Genomic DNA, 14,538 nt, shown 5'->3' on the forward strand with positions numbered 1-14,538 from the left:
CAAACATGAATTTTGAAAATGTTCACTGGAGACACCTTAGTAGTATTTAAGCCCCTGAGTAAATCAGAATAAAGTGCAGAAGAAACAATAAAATCTGATACTTTCTGAACGTCAGGGTTTGTTTGGTCGTTTTTTCCCCCCCCTAAGCCTTATTTTTATGGATGTTAAAAAAAAAATCCTGTCTGGAAAAAGAGCCTGTCTAGAGCAGTTCAGCAAGTATTGTTCCTCTTGACTGCTGTTCCACCCTGCAAGACCTTATAAGCAGCTATGTTTCAACAGAGCACAATGAAAAAGTTTTTTACAGCATCATGGGACAAGAACAACTGTACTTGAGCACACTGTCTACAACGCTCTACAAATTTCCAGAGATTCATTAAACTAAATGGACTTATTTGAATTTTATAATTGAAAACTGTTGTCTTAAAGACAAGTCCCAAATGGGGTGATCTACAGCTTCCAGCACTATTTAACCTCAAAGCATATAATCTGATAATACATGTTTTGAAAGCTCTGCAGTCGCATTGAAACCACTGTAAAAGTTGGTTCCTTATGTAACAAAGCCAGCCAGAAAAAAAAAATCCAAAAGGTATTTAACAATTTAACTCAATAGCAACATGTTGAATGTTTTCTCATTATTTTCATAAGTTGGCTGATTGTTCCTGTGAAATTCTGGATTTGAGGAAATGAATCAAAATGTTCAGAAGACAAACCACTCCCTTCATGAAGACAATGAAGTGCTGGAAAGAAGGCAGTAAAAAATTGCATCGTACAAGTCAATAGGCATGGGAAATGAGGTATTGCTGTAAACTGACTATAAAATTATGAAGGATCTTCCCCTTTAAAAAAAAAAATAAATCCTGAGGCCAGCACACTCCACCCTCATCAAGGGGAATACAAGGTACCCAGCCTCCAGACAACATTGTGCAAAGAAGTAACTCCCTCCTTCACTAGAAGAAACAGCAGAACCACGTCTCTTCAAAATGCCGTTAAACATACAAAGTAAACAGAGCATTATAAAACATTTTCCTCCTCTACTTACATTCCATTAATCTTTCATGCTGCTTACACAGTTGGTTAGAGCATTTTCAACAGAAGTTGATGATCTTTTTATCATTGAGGACTTGCAGATGTATGCATGATAGCTGCAGTGAAAAGGCTGAGCAGCCTACAGCCATCTAAATAAATATCATCAGGGAATTCTTTATTTTGCTAAATTAACCAACCCTTAATCAAATTTCACCACACCAATACAAACGATGCAAGCATAGCTAGTAATCAGCTGATTTCTGAAACAAAGACTGGACTGCAGTCATTTAAGATGATGACTTCAACAGAAGAAGTCCCACTCCTTCAGATGTCTTCAACAGCAGTACATTAAGATGAAAAAACAATGCCGCACACAAGCAAAACCCTAACGACACCAGCTGTACACCATTTTCCATCTTCGAAAAGGGATGCAGACAGCAGACAGACCCATGAGATGCCAGTTACACTGCCAGTCGCAAGCAGAGCAACTCAGCTACCAGCCCACTGTGTGAGAACCTGTCCAGGACTATCTCCACGTGCAGGAGACCACAGGTACCAACTCTCTACCTTTTTTTGTAATTAACTTTAGATCCTAAAAGGCAACACAGCTATTACATGAATTACCACATTCCCAAGAGAAAACTGAAGTCCTAAGGATCAGTATTTTCAAATCTGCAAGAGCAGAGGCTAGACAACGCTACTCAGACCTGCCACCGGGATGATTAAAAGATGAAGAGTATTTAAGGAGCCATTGACCGCCTTGCGCTATGAACCCTTCCTTGATATCACACCGCAACAGAACAGCAGCCCTGCATGAATTAGCAAGAAGGTTTGGACATTTCATTATCAACCTGAAGGTTTCAATACTGCACTGGAATGAAGAGCTGTTGAAACCACAGAATTTAAAATCATTTATCAACAAAACTAACTATTTCCGCTTCCTAATTTTGTCAGGGCAGGCTAAACAACTCTGCACAGTGCACTCTCTAAAGCTAATATAAGAGGCAAAAAATAATGTACCTTGAGCTTTTAACCAGGCATGGTCACTATTGTCCTTTCACATGCAGTTGTGTATTCACATATGCACCCTCACCTATTGTTGCTATTAAACGTAACCAACTATCTGTATCAAGCAAAAACCCAACACTTGCCAAATATGCATACATTTTATACAAGTGCCTCAAGAGTACTGTGTTCAGCTCTGGGGCCCCCAACATCAGAAGGTCATGGACATGTTGGAACGGGTCCAGAGGAGGCCACGAAGATGATCAGAGGGTTGGAGCACCTCTCCTGTGAGGACAGGCTGAGAGTTGGGCTTGTTCAGCCTGGAGAAGAGAAGGCTGCGGGGAGACCCTATAGCAGCCTTTTGATATATATAGGGGGCGTATAAGAAAGATGGAGAGAGAATTTTTAAGAGGGCCTGTAGCGACAGGACAAGGAATAATGGTTTTAAACTGGAAGAGGGTAGATTTAGATTAGATGTAAGGAAGAAGTTCTTCACTGTGAGGGTGCTGAGGCACTGGCCCAGGTTGCCCAGAGAGGTTGTGGCTGCCCCATCCCCGGCAGTGTTCAAGGCCAGGTTGGATGGGGCTTGGAGCAACCTGGTCTAGTGGAAGGTGTCCTGCCCATCGCAGGGGGGGTAGCAACTAGGTGATCTTTAAGGTCCCCTCCAACCCAAACCATTCTGTGATTCTATGATAATTTCAGGAAAATTTATCCTTTAAAACCATACTCTGCCATATACAATTTATTCTCAGTGAATTTCTGAGCTACTTGTCTTGTAGAAGAACCACTACCTTTATAACATTGGAAAACACCATTAGCAATAAAAGCGGTTTTAAGAGACCACGACAGTACATACAGATCAGAGTAACTCGGCTTTATTTCTTGTAGCAGCTATTTCCCAAATGTAACAACAAGGGCAACAGCTATACATCCCTCTTTCTCACTCTACATCACAGACAGGGATATCAGTTCCACTGCTTTAGACAGAAAGAGAAAACCAAATGCCTGGCCTTTAGTAAGAATCCATTTAACAAAGTTCACTATAAATGTAATGAAAATAATGGCCAAAAAGCATTAAAAAGAAAAAGAATTCCACTTGTGAAAAATATGTTCAAGGTTTTTTGCCTGTAATTTCAACTTCTGCAGACATGAAAGCAGGAAATGCACTATATCTTGCCTCGCTTTTAGCTCTCCTTGACATCTGTCATATATGTTTGCCTGTGTGAGAGCTGAGCACAAAGATTTCAATGAGGTCTTATGGAGTCAATGCTAAAGTTTGTTTTCTCCCAATTAAAGCAGCTATTAAAGGCCAGTTCTAAAAAATAGCAACCTTTAATTGGAAAGAAAAACACCTAACAATAAATATAAAAGGCAGACACATTCACCAATTAAAAATCTGACAAGATCTCTCAAAAAAATAGCATTTGCTAAATGCCACATTGCTTGTTTCAGAGTACAAAAGCTGCTTCAACCAGCTAGCAACAAAACAAAAGGTTAAGAAAAATCAATATACATACACGTGTTTGTCCTCTGAAAGTTAAAAAAAATATTTCCCAAGTTGTCCTCCAGCAGACGAGCAGAATTTTCTCCATTCTTTGCACTTTTTTTTTTAAAAAGACATTGCCAAGGCCCATCTGATCAGCATTAGACTTCTACAACAAAAGCTCCTGGTCTCCAGTGACAACATTTTGACCTTATAAAGTACCTTTTATTTAAGGAACTTAAAGAATCTCTCTCATATGTGAAGGAATTCACACAAGTTTTGAAAGTGGGTGTGCTGAGGCATGAGCGCAAGTGCTGCACTTTTGACCATCCAGCAGAAGCATGGGGACAGAAGCTGTAAAGCCCCAATATCCAACATCCTACTCTAGAAACCACAATCCCAGGAGCTATGTCTTCTTGTAGCAAATAACAGTCATTTCTTCTCAACAATGTGAGGACAAGGGCAAACTGAACTTACTGTCATATCCCCTAAAGGCACAGGGAAAAGAAGGAAGGCCCGAGCCGCAACAAAGGCAGGGATTTTACTAGCAGACTTTGCGAACATTCATTAAGCTTCCCAAACACTCCTTACTTCTAAAAGATTTATTATTATGAACAAACCCTCTACCTCTCCTTTAGGAGAAACAAGAGGGAAACTATGCCCAAGAACTTCAGCAGCACTGCCAAGGGTATGACTACACTACCTCGTAACTCAGCTTCCCTGGTAGCTCCTGGCTCTTTCCAAATGGATCAGTCCTGTCCTGGGTCAGTACCGCACATGGTTTATTTTCAGTTTTGTACTCTACTGACCAGCATGTCTCCTTCTGCTCAGGAAACAACTTCTTCCATGTTAGTCTGTACTTGAGACTGCCTTTATTCCCTATTCTTGGCAACAACTGGAAAACCAAGGTGAATTCGATCAGTACACGAATCCTCCTACAGGAAACAACTCCCAAATAAAAAACGCGTTCACCAACACAACAGGAAAAACTGACACTTCACAGGGACAGAAAAGACAACAAAAGTGGGATGGTCTTTCCTGTTGGGTCTTCCTTCATCTCAAGAGTTTTCCGCATTCAGAGCTGCTGAAAAGCAACACCATAGAGATTAGGGACAACCCAAAATTTCCAAACTATACCAAGACTGGGATGAACAATAGTGATGAAAACTACACTGCTACTGATGCAATTAACCTTCCTGAAGCAGCAGCACCCTGATTTTAGACCAGAGCCCCAGCTCCCATAAAATACTATTTCTTACTTGATTTCAGTACTGCTATAATATGTTAAACTTTGTCAAGGATGTGACCCCAAATACACTCCCTGAAAGTGAGACAATTTTTCTCCTGGGAAGTCCAATGAAATAAATAAAGGAATCCTAGTATCAGAGGAAAGTAAATTATTCAGTCTCTTGCAAGACAGCTACTGAGCTTGAGTAAATATCAAAAATTATCCCTTCATTAATACAATAATTTATATTTATAAAAGGCCTTTCAACTTCACATTTCAAAGCATTTTATAGACAAGCACACTAAATAGATTTTGCAGACCTAAACAATGTTTCTTCTTGAAAGATGTAATCGTCTTTGCTATAACCAAGTAAAATACCATAGTATTTGAAGAAGCTCCTCTGGTTTTGTCTGTTTACAGCAGAATAATGTAGTCAAAGTTTTGTTACTTTTCATACGCTGTTTCCTTTTATGAGCCTTTCCCACAGCAACAACAGAGAAATGAATAGCCTTCTAAATAAACAGGGAAATGCAAGCGTAAAACTACAAGGATTGGCAGAAAACTCTATACATAAATGTTTTGGAAGTAAAGCTATCAAGAAAAGAAAACTTTCCTACATTTCAAACCAACAGTCTACTGTTAAGATTTGTAGTATTTTTCTGAAGCTGAGTAAAGTTATAAGAAAGATACATTTAACCCACCCAGGTCTAAATTTGTTTGCAATGCTAGTTTATGAGCATACAAAACAAAAAAAAAAATTCACCTGTTGCTTGGCAAGTTCATCCTATATGAACTACTATATAAAAACAACATACAGAAGGAAGTGATTAAATTCCTTTACACAGCATTTGCTTTTTGTACTTGGCTAACCATAAGAAACATGAATATTATTAACACTTTTTCCTTCCTTTGCAATCAGTTCTACTTTCAGGATTTCATGGTCTGGCTCCACATGACACTTCAAGCCCTGCAAAGAATCTCTACATCCAAACCAAGTTCTAATTAAAATCTGGAGGTTTAGTTATCAGGCTGTTCTATTGAATAATTTTAATTTCATAACATCGATAAGCTCAATGTTGTGTCTAAACAGTGGACCTAAACTAGCCAAGATATCAGTGCCTGTAAACCAAAGATTATTAGACAAACATGATTTCTTATTTGGAGAACACAGTACCATGAGCTCACTCTCATTTTATATTATAAATGAAATAACAAGTTAAGATTTATTAAAACAGAGATACAAAAGGAGGCCCTTAAAATACTCTTGGAAATTATAGGAAGCATAAAAGAGAAGAAAAAAAAAAAGATGATTACTACAGGAAATGCTACAGCAATCAATGTATGTATTTTATTTATTCTTCCACTATCTATAAATTACTGTATTTTCTCTAAATTTGGGTTGTCTAGCTACAACATACCATATCTGCTCCTCCAACTTATTCAAATTTGAGGCTGATAAAGGAACACTAAGCACAACACAGTTTAAATCCACGCTATTTATCCTTGTCCCAAATATAAGGTGTAAGTGCCCAGCAAAAACTCAAGATCCAGGCGAGAGGCCCGATTTTTTCAGGTTTTCACAACTAATCATGTATTTATTATGCAAACAGTCCATGCAATTTTATGAATAATTGCACCCACGATCGGGTGTAGGCCTCAATTTAAAATCTGCAGAACACCACTCAATAGTCACATATTTGGGTATTAGCGTCCCATCCCTTTCCCATTCAACATTTCTTATACACAAAATAAAAAGTTGCCAAAGTACACTACTACCACTGTCATACCTCATGTTTATATGAGGTCATACCTATGTACACTTTTCTCCACCTGCATACACGTATACTTGTAACTCCAACCTAAACAAATCTGGGTTTGTAACAGTTTTTCGTATAGAACTAATGAACCACATATACTTGAAATGGAAAAGTCAGGCGACACAGCCTCCGTTAAGCATCACTTTTCATTCATTGTTCAGCGTGATCCTTTACCACCTATGAAGATACAATTCATAGACCGCAGTCACGACCCTGGAAAGGCTAAGCAGTTCTGTGAACCAGCTGCTTCTTTCAGAGCCACCATCTACCTCAAGTTTTGCAAGATCTGAAAGACCGGTTTTCAGCGTAATGAAAAAGAACAGAATTTTGTCCTAAACATTATCATTCATAGAGGATTCTAAAAATCATAACATGGCCTAGATACAGAACTATTGCTATAATAGCTTCTCCAAGTAACAGAATGACCATAGTTTCTGGCAAAGACATTTAAGTAGGAACCAAAGTTTGAAAGTTAATTACAACTCACAGTATCATACTAGTATGACACCTGCTTTAAAAGGCGGGCATAAGGCCAACATTTAAAAGCTTCAGTGTGGGAAATAAGCTGCCAACCCACTCGTTACAAGCAGCATAGAAGAGATTTACAAGCAGTTGAAGAAGGCACAGAGAGAAACCAGTGAAGTGAATTCAGGTCCGTGCTTGGCTCCAAGTATATCACAGAATCATCCTCTAGCAGAGAAGAGGAGAGTTCAGGAATAAGGGCAGACAAAAATCAATAGTCTAAACATGACTAAATGCAACTGCTTTCTTTCCGTCCCCTGCAAGACAGTTTGACTCAGGAGAAGTAGCGCTTTTCTCAAAATCCCATCCTAAAACAGCATGGGGTCTGCACACAGGACTTCCTAGTCCTACAGCTTTTCCAACCAGCCATATTTCACTCAGTGGTGCTGTGTGTTTGTGGATGGGGTTCAACTGTGGACTCTACAGCAGTAAGAAGATGGTGCCTTGACCCTCCCTGCATGGCATTAAACTAGGGCTAACTGCAGGGCTTGCTCCTCTGAGCCCAGCATAGAGCAAAGTAAGGGGAACAGAGAGAAGGGACCCGGGCAGGCAGGGAGGACGGCAGGACACCCCTCAGAAGAAGGCCTGCTCCAGCACTGAGGCCTCCCCACCGCTGTCAGGGCCCTGGGAAGACCCCAGGCTCTGGAGGCCCGGCCCGGGAAAGCCCCCACAGCACGGCAGGGCCCTCACACGCCCCTGGGTCTCACCCCCAGGGGCCCACGCAGCACCCAGGGCGGCCCTGCAGGTTGGGACGGGAGGCTGCGGAGCGGGTGTCCGCGCCGCCCCTACCTGATGACAGAGATGAGCAGCCCCGAGGGGTCCTTGCTCTTGCTCATGGTGCTCCGGTAGCGCCCCGCCGCCTCGCCCGCCGCCATCTTGCGCCCCCCCACCTCCTCCTCCTCCTCCTCCTCAAACACAGGGCAGCCACCCGTGCTCGCGCGGCGCAGCCAATCAGAAGAGAGGAGGCGGGCAGCTGCGGGCCTGTCACCCAATAGAAGGCGAGGAAGGCGGGGCGCGCGGCGTCCAGCCGCCGTGCAGCGTGCGGCGCCGCCGCGGAGCCTTCTGGGAGTTGTAGTCTTTATGGCGGCGCTTCCGGCCTCTGCTCTGCTCAGCGTGGAGTCGACGGAAACGCGCCCTCGACGGCGCAACACCCCCCCCATCGATAGGCGCTTCAAATAGATTAACAGATTAAGAAATTAGGGACCAGACGAGATACATCTGCAAAGAGGGCTGTGCCCAGAAGTCTTCCTTCGCTCCGGAAGCTGCAAGGAAACGGGGTGGGAGGGCGAGGGACCAAGGCCGCCTGGGCCCGCCGCCTCACGGCGCCTGAGGAGCTCCCGGGCCTTCGCCAGACTCGGCGGCGAAGGGTTTAAACGTTTATAGGGTTTAAAACGAACAAAACGCACTAGCTACTTAGAGTAACGTGTCCTCCGAACTAGCTAATGCTAAATGTTAGCTGCGTGCCACAGCCTCGAGCGGATTCTGATTGCAAATACGTCTACAAGGGGTTGCTGAGGCGTCACTTAATGTCTTCAAGTTACGATGTTTTTAAAAACAGTTTTCCCCAGGTTTCACTGGGAGGGCGGTGAGGTGACTCAAGCTGAAACAGCCCGGGTGATCTTTGAAGTCAGCTCTGAAAGTAAACCTGAGCTAGTCGGCGTTTTGCTTTTGAATTGTGGGTTTTGCACAGCTGGAGATGACAAATGGGAGTCAGTTCACAAACTGGCTGGGAAGTGGCAGATCTCCAACATCCAATGCTCACTGAAGGCCAGCCTGTGTCTTGCCCATGGGCCTTGCTTTACCATCTATGCGCTCTGTCTCTTGCTGTAGGATCATCTGCTTTAGGAAAGGAAAGGCCGTGTTCAGGGTGAGAAGGCAAAAGGTTCTTTTTCACTGGCTTGCTGGGCAACATCAAACAAATCATCTTACAGCAGCAGCCTCGCTTTGCCCATTTGCAGATGAGGGATAACGATAGCTGTCCACTCAAGTCCTTTGAGAGCTTGTTAAAAGCACCACGCAAGACCCAAGTTTGTTATTGCAAAGGCAGGAATTCCTCAGCAAGTGCAGTAATAGTCAGGTACTAATAGCTGCTGGGTGTTTTCTAGACCAGGCTTGCTCCAGAGTGTCAAAGACGCTGTTCCTGGTTGCTAATCTGGAGTTGTTTCTTCAGCCCCAAACTGCAGATTAACAATTTTAATTGCATGAAAATTGCTGAAATCTGTAGGTATGTCAACAGTATCCATTTATATGAACTGTATTTGAAATCCAAGGTAATTGGAAGCATGGTATTCCTAGGGCTTTTTTACAAGGGGAAGATTTCCACAGTAGCTATTGTGGAAGAATCTCTATTTATTATAATCAACGGCTGTATCTATTATCATTAGCAGAATGGCAGAATAAGAACATGGGCACTTTAATGCTGAAATAAAAGATACTTTATTCCTGAATAACTAATGTGTTTTCATAACAGAATAATTACTCCAAAGTAAAGTGATTTTTATCTCCAGATAGGGTGTGCACTTCAAGTGTGTTCCCATATAGCTGTTCTGCTACATTTCCCCTGTGCAGGCAGGCTCTCAGCTCTGCTGTTTGCTATTCAGCTACACCAAAAAAGCTCATCTTTGTTGATTTTCTGGGCAGGTTTGCTAATGCCTATGCTCGAGGATGGTGATTTGAATGGCAGGAGTTTTATGCACTGGCTAGAGGGAGTTTTTTCTCAAACTGCCGACTTGCCAATATTGTTTTTTTGTTAATTGGCAATTCATATCGACTGCTCGGTACTGGCGCGTCCTGGAGATTGCAGTGGGGATGAAATCAATGTGTCCTACCTCTTCATTCCTGACAGCTACAATAATCACCTCATTTAGGAGGAACTTCATCAGGACAAACAACAGCAAATCTCCCCCACAACTGTAACCTTGCTGACTTTCAATCCTGGGCTCTAATTGCTGAACCACTGCCTTGTTTCATTTACAAGCCCTTTCCCTTCACTCCTAACCCAAGCAGAGCTATAGGTGTCAATTTATGTTTTCTTTAAACAAAAGAAAAAAATCAACATAGTGCAGGCTTATGCAGAACTTGAATGCTGAGGTCTTTCTTCATTAATAATATATGATACAATGAGGATGAAGGGTCACGAGAACAGCACTTTCTCCTCACACAGCTTGCAAGAAAGGATCTCAGCCTGAAAACTGAAGGATTAGAAATCAGGGGACAGAAACATAATTTTCCTTTTCACATTTCTTTCATGTAGCGTTTTAATACTATGAGGTATATCTAGTAAAACCTATGGTTCCTTGACTACTCAAACCAAATAAAGTCCAAACAATTTTCTTGATGATTCATTAATCACTGTCACAACTTGTCTGTAAATATTAGAGGGGCTCAATAAAGGATCCCCCCAAACCAGAAGGGACTGGGAAGCACAGATGGTTTCACTCCTCCTCCCCATCCTCCCTTCGTAAGAAAAGGAAAGGGTTCAGTGCGGAGGCGAGCACGTACTCTGCCGTTTCTCATCCACTGGGCCAGTTGCCCAAGGGACCACCGCAGTGGCAGAACGCTCTGCCAAAAAGAAGCCTAAACAGGCACAGACAGCACAGTTCTTTTGCAAATATGGCTTCCTCCCTTTGGGAAGCCTTTACAAACTCCACTGGCAAAAGAACTCCTTTCCCCATATGACTGGCATGATACTAGGGGATTACTTTCCCCCTTTCCTGAGATAGTTTTACCTGCACTCCCTTTCCATAGTTTATCCGCTGGTATTTTCTAAGTGACACTTGTGAATTCCTAAATCTAACAGATTTACCAATGCTCAGTGCTTTTGTACACACAGGTCTCTCATCCACAGGTTTAACATTTTTAAAAATACCACATTTTACTTCGTTATTTCATTTCAAACATTAGTAGAAATGTCAGAGAAAAGGGTTCAGCTCACACCAATATCTTACAGGTGTAATTGCCTTGTCTGTAATGCATTTACATTAGTTATAATGAAATTACCTTTGACTTGCATCAGTGTAAATGGGAGCAGAGTGAAGGCCAGAGTTTCCATCTAAGACTGTAGGAGCAATTTTGCCTGTATAAAGCGAGCATAATTCAGTTGGCATATGTCAGTCAGTTTAATAAAATATATTACGTCTTCTTACAGAGCTTGTCACCCTGACATCAGCTGCCATTACGCTGAAATTGGTCTACGGTCAAAGAATCAGGTCCCAGGCCCCTACTTCTTGCGATAGACTTAATTCTGTCTTTCTTATGAAGCTTTACCAGGCTTTACCAATCTGCCTGAATAAGAACTGAATAAAAGTGTGCTGAAACATCAAGATTTGTCCCTATGGTTAGTCGCTCATCTGGATGATGTTGTTATTCCTATTTACCGTTATATAAGTCTGCGCTAAAGGTGGTTTAGGTTGGGATTTTTTTGATTTCCTGCTTGGCAACAATCAGTATCTCTTCCCAGCACATAGCTGCCATCAATTCTTTCTGTCTCAGCTTGTGAATAAGAAGTAAGCAACCCATGGGGCAGGTGAAGAAGTTGCCTGGCTTAATGCTGGGAATCAAGGCAGAGATATGATTCAAATGCCTTCTTATTGTTTTTTGCCTCCTGACATTTCCCAAGTTGCACTGTGTACTGCTGCCACAGAAAAAAGAGTAACTAAGATTAAGCTAAGTGGAAAAGTACTGCTGCTTTTCCAATGTCAAAGCCATAGAACTTATGATAATGCAAGCCCTGAAGGAAATCAGAGCAGAAGTGTGAGGTGTTTCTCTTCACCACGCAGGTAAAACACTGTGAAAGAAGATGAGCTATTCTTCGGTAAACCGCTAAAAAGACCAGATTATTTGGGCTTATTTTTCCCCCTTTATTTTACTTATCCTTACTAAGGGAATGCTGGTTTTGCAGTTGTGCAATCCGTAACAATATAGAGAGGTGAGACTGAACCAGGCAGTTTTTTCATGAAGTTGGTGACCTGATTCAGACCTGGCCAGAACAATGAATGTCAGAAAAAGGAACAGAGCCCCCATAATTGATCCCATGGAATAATCTTTTATCATGGCTTGTTTTGTTAATTGATCTAATTCCCTGGGAAACAGTAAATTGCAACGTGGCAGAACGGCTTTCTAATCTAGTTACACCTTAACACGGTTACTGAGTTATGTGCAGCTTGAGCCCCAGAGCCTGCATTCACCTTCCAGGAGCTTAAAAACATATTCCATAGCCTTCTCAGCAAAGCGTGTCTATACTTTTGCGTAAGGACTTGTTCAAATGGAGAATTTTCTGGCAGTGACAATATATATAGGAAGAATATCATTTTTTTCATCGTTATTGTAGATGCACCAGACCTTGGGCTTAGGAAGCCTAAATGTGATTTACCAATGCTGCCTTCCATCTTATGGGTAAGACAAATCTCCCATTTGATGTCATGCATCCAGTCATCCTCAGTTATCTTCCAAATCCTCAGCCTGTCTCTCCTCATCTCATTCAGGTGAACGGCTGCAGGCTGCATGTTGGCTGGTTGAAATTAAAATCGTTAAGCCTTACTATCTTTTGGAACCATGGAGGACCTGAGGTGTGTAAGAGGCATAAAAGCAACACTCACATCCTGACTCTCTCGTGCTTAATTATGGGGGTTTTTTCCCCAACCCCTCTGTAAGGAGTTCTCAGACCCTATCCACAAGTTTCTCTTTTTAACCCAGCTCCATTAAGTTCCCCATGTCTGGCTGACCACCAGTCTCCATGTAATGACTTGTGGATTTGTTGGGCATCAACACTTGCCTCAGGTGCTATCTGAGCCAGTAAGTTCCTACAGTTTTGGGGAAAAGAGCTGGCTGGATAGAAAAGAAAGTCCCAGATTCCTGCTGGCACTGAGAGGGAGGTGGAACTGCTTGGCTCATCTATTCCAGTAAATTCACATGGGAGGGAGAGGTAATGGATGCCTCAACCCCAGGAAAAACCCTTAGATGAGAGCTCCACCTTATTAAACTGTGGACAGCCAAGCATGACATACGTTGGAGATAAGATTTCATAAATTCCACTGCTCACAAAAGTATTTCATCCTACTGAATACAGCTTTGGATATTTTCTGTTTTGTGTAACTAGCAGCTTCAGGCAAGAGAAAAAACAACTTGAACTGAAGTAAGTAAAACTCCCAGTACCAGCAACGCACTCTTGTATTTTCAAGAAATAGCAGTGGTATCAATCCTTCTGAAGTGAGACATCAGACATCCAATTTCAAGGTTTCCCTTGCAGAAAATGGGGCATAAGTTTCAGCAGCTGAACAGTCCTTTTGGCCTCAAATTTAATTTACTATGAAGTGATATAAGAGAAGGATAATATGACAGTTGTTGTACTTCTATAGCACTTTTGACAAAGTAAATATATCACCAGCAAACATCATAACCCCCATTTTACAAGAGAAACTGTGACCCAGTGATACTAAAATCAAGCATGCAACAACAAACCCCACTTACCTTACAGTCTCAAAGTTTTGCTGCCAAGAAGGAGAAGAAACAGGAATGATCTATACTCAGTCTACAGTTTAACGTATTTGAAGGACAGCCACGTTAAAGGACATTACAGAGAGTGAGTGGTGCCTCTGAAAGGGCTTTCCACAATGTCCTCCTGCATGTTAGAAATCTGAGCCTCCCCACTGTTTGACCAGCACCTTCTTGTCCTGCATTTTCACTAAGAAAAAACATCAGTGGGAGTTTCTTTTGGCGAGTTTCTTCAATAAAAAACCCTGCAGGCAGCTTTCTGCAACATAATACCATAGCTGCAGCATGCTTCAAATGTGCATGATACCAACGGTGCCATATCTGTCAGGTGTTGCTGCTGGTTTTTTGGCAATGTTTGCTCCATGTTGCCTTTGATGCTGCCAGCCAACTCCTTTGGTGTTACCATCCTGACTGCTGTTGCTATCCCACCCCCTGCCCTGGCCTGGGAGAACGTGGTGTGCCCAGTCTTGGCACCACAGCTTAGGTGATGGAGGAGGGTTGACTTTCCCATCACCCAGAAATGTTGCCACCATCACCTTGGAATTATTCCAGTTTGGTGGGCGAGATGAACCCTGAAGAAGTGATCACTGGCCTGACTCTCAGGCTGGACAAATATCAAAATCTCTGGACATACCCCATCAAGCAGCCTCAAAGTTCAGATTGGAAACCGTTCAACAGTAACCAATCTGTGAGATGGCAATGATGGTAATGCCCAAATTTTTGGTGTCGTGAAATGTTTGTGGGTAGTCAAAGAGTAAGGATGCTCAGAGGGCTACAGGCACTGCAGCTTTGAAAGCATTGTGATAAAGAGCTAACTGAAGCACCAAATCTACAGGAACAGACTTAAATCAACTTTATTGTACAGCAGTGTTATGTGGGCACTGAATAAGGCTGAAGATAGATGTCTTTAATTTTTTCTGTTACTGTCAGCAAGAAGGACAAAATCAGCAAGACAGATACTTGCA

General features: G+C 42.2%; 1 protein-coding gene across 1 annotated transcript in view; it reads right to left on the bottom strand.

Moving 5' to 3' along the window:
* Positions 1 to 7,962, bottom strand: part of EXOC4 (exocyst complex component 4) — a 408,882-nt gene extending 400,920 nt beyond the window's left edge. Inside the window, exon 1 of the mRNA XM_049813739.1 lies at positions 7,871 to 7,962. Coding sequence (XP_049669696.1) covers positions 7,871 to 7,956 — 86 coding nt within the window. The 5' untranslated portion in view covers positions 7,957 to 7,962. The remainder of the gene's footprint in view (positions 1 to 7,870) is intronic.
* Positions 7,963 to 14,538: the final 6,576 nt, after the last annotated feature.

This window comes from Accipiter gentilis, chromosome 11 (assembly GCF_929443795.1).
Source record: "Accipiter gentilis chromosome 11, bAccGen1.1, whole genome shotgun sequence".
In the NCBI taxonomy this organism is placed as follows: Eukaryota; Metazoa; Chordata; class Aves; order Accipitriformes; family Accipitridae; genus Astur; species Astur gentilis.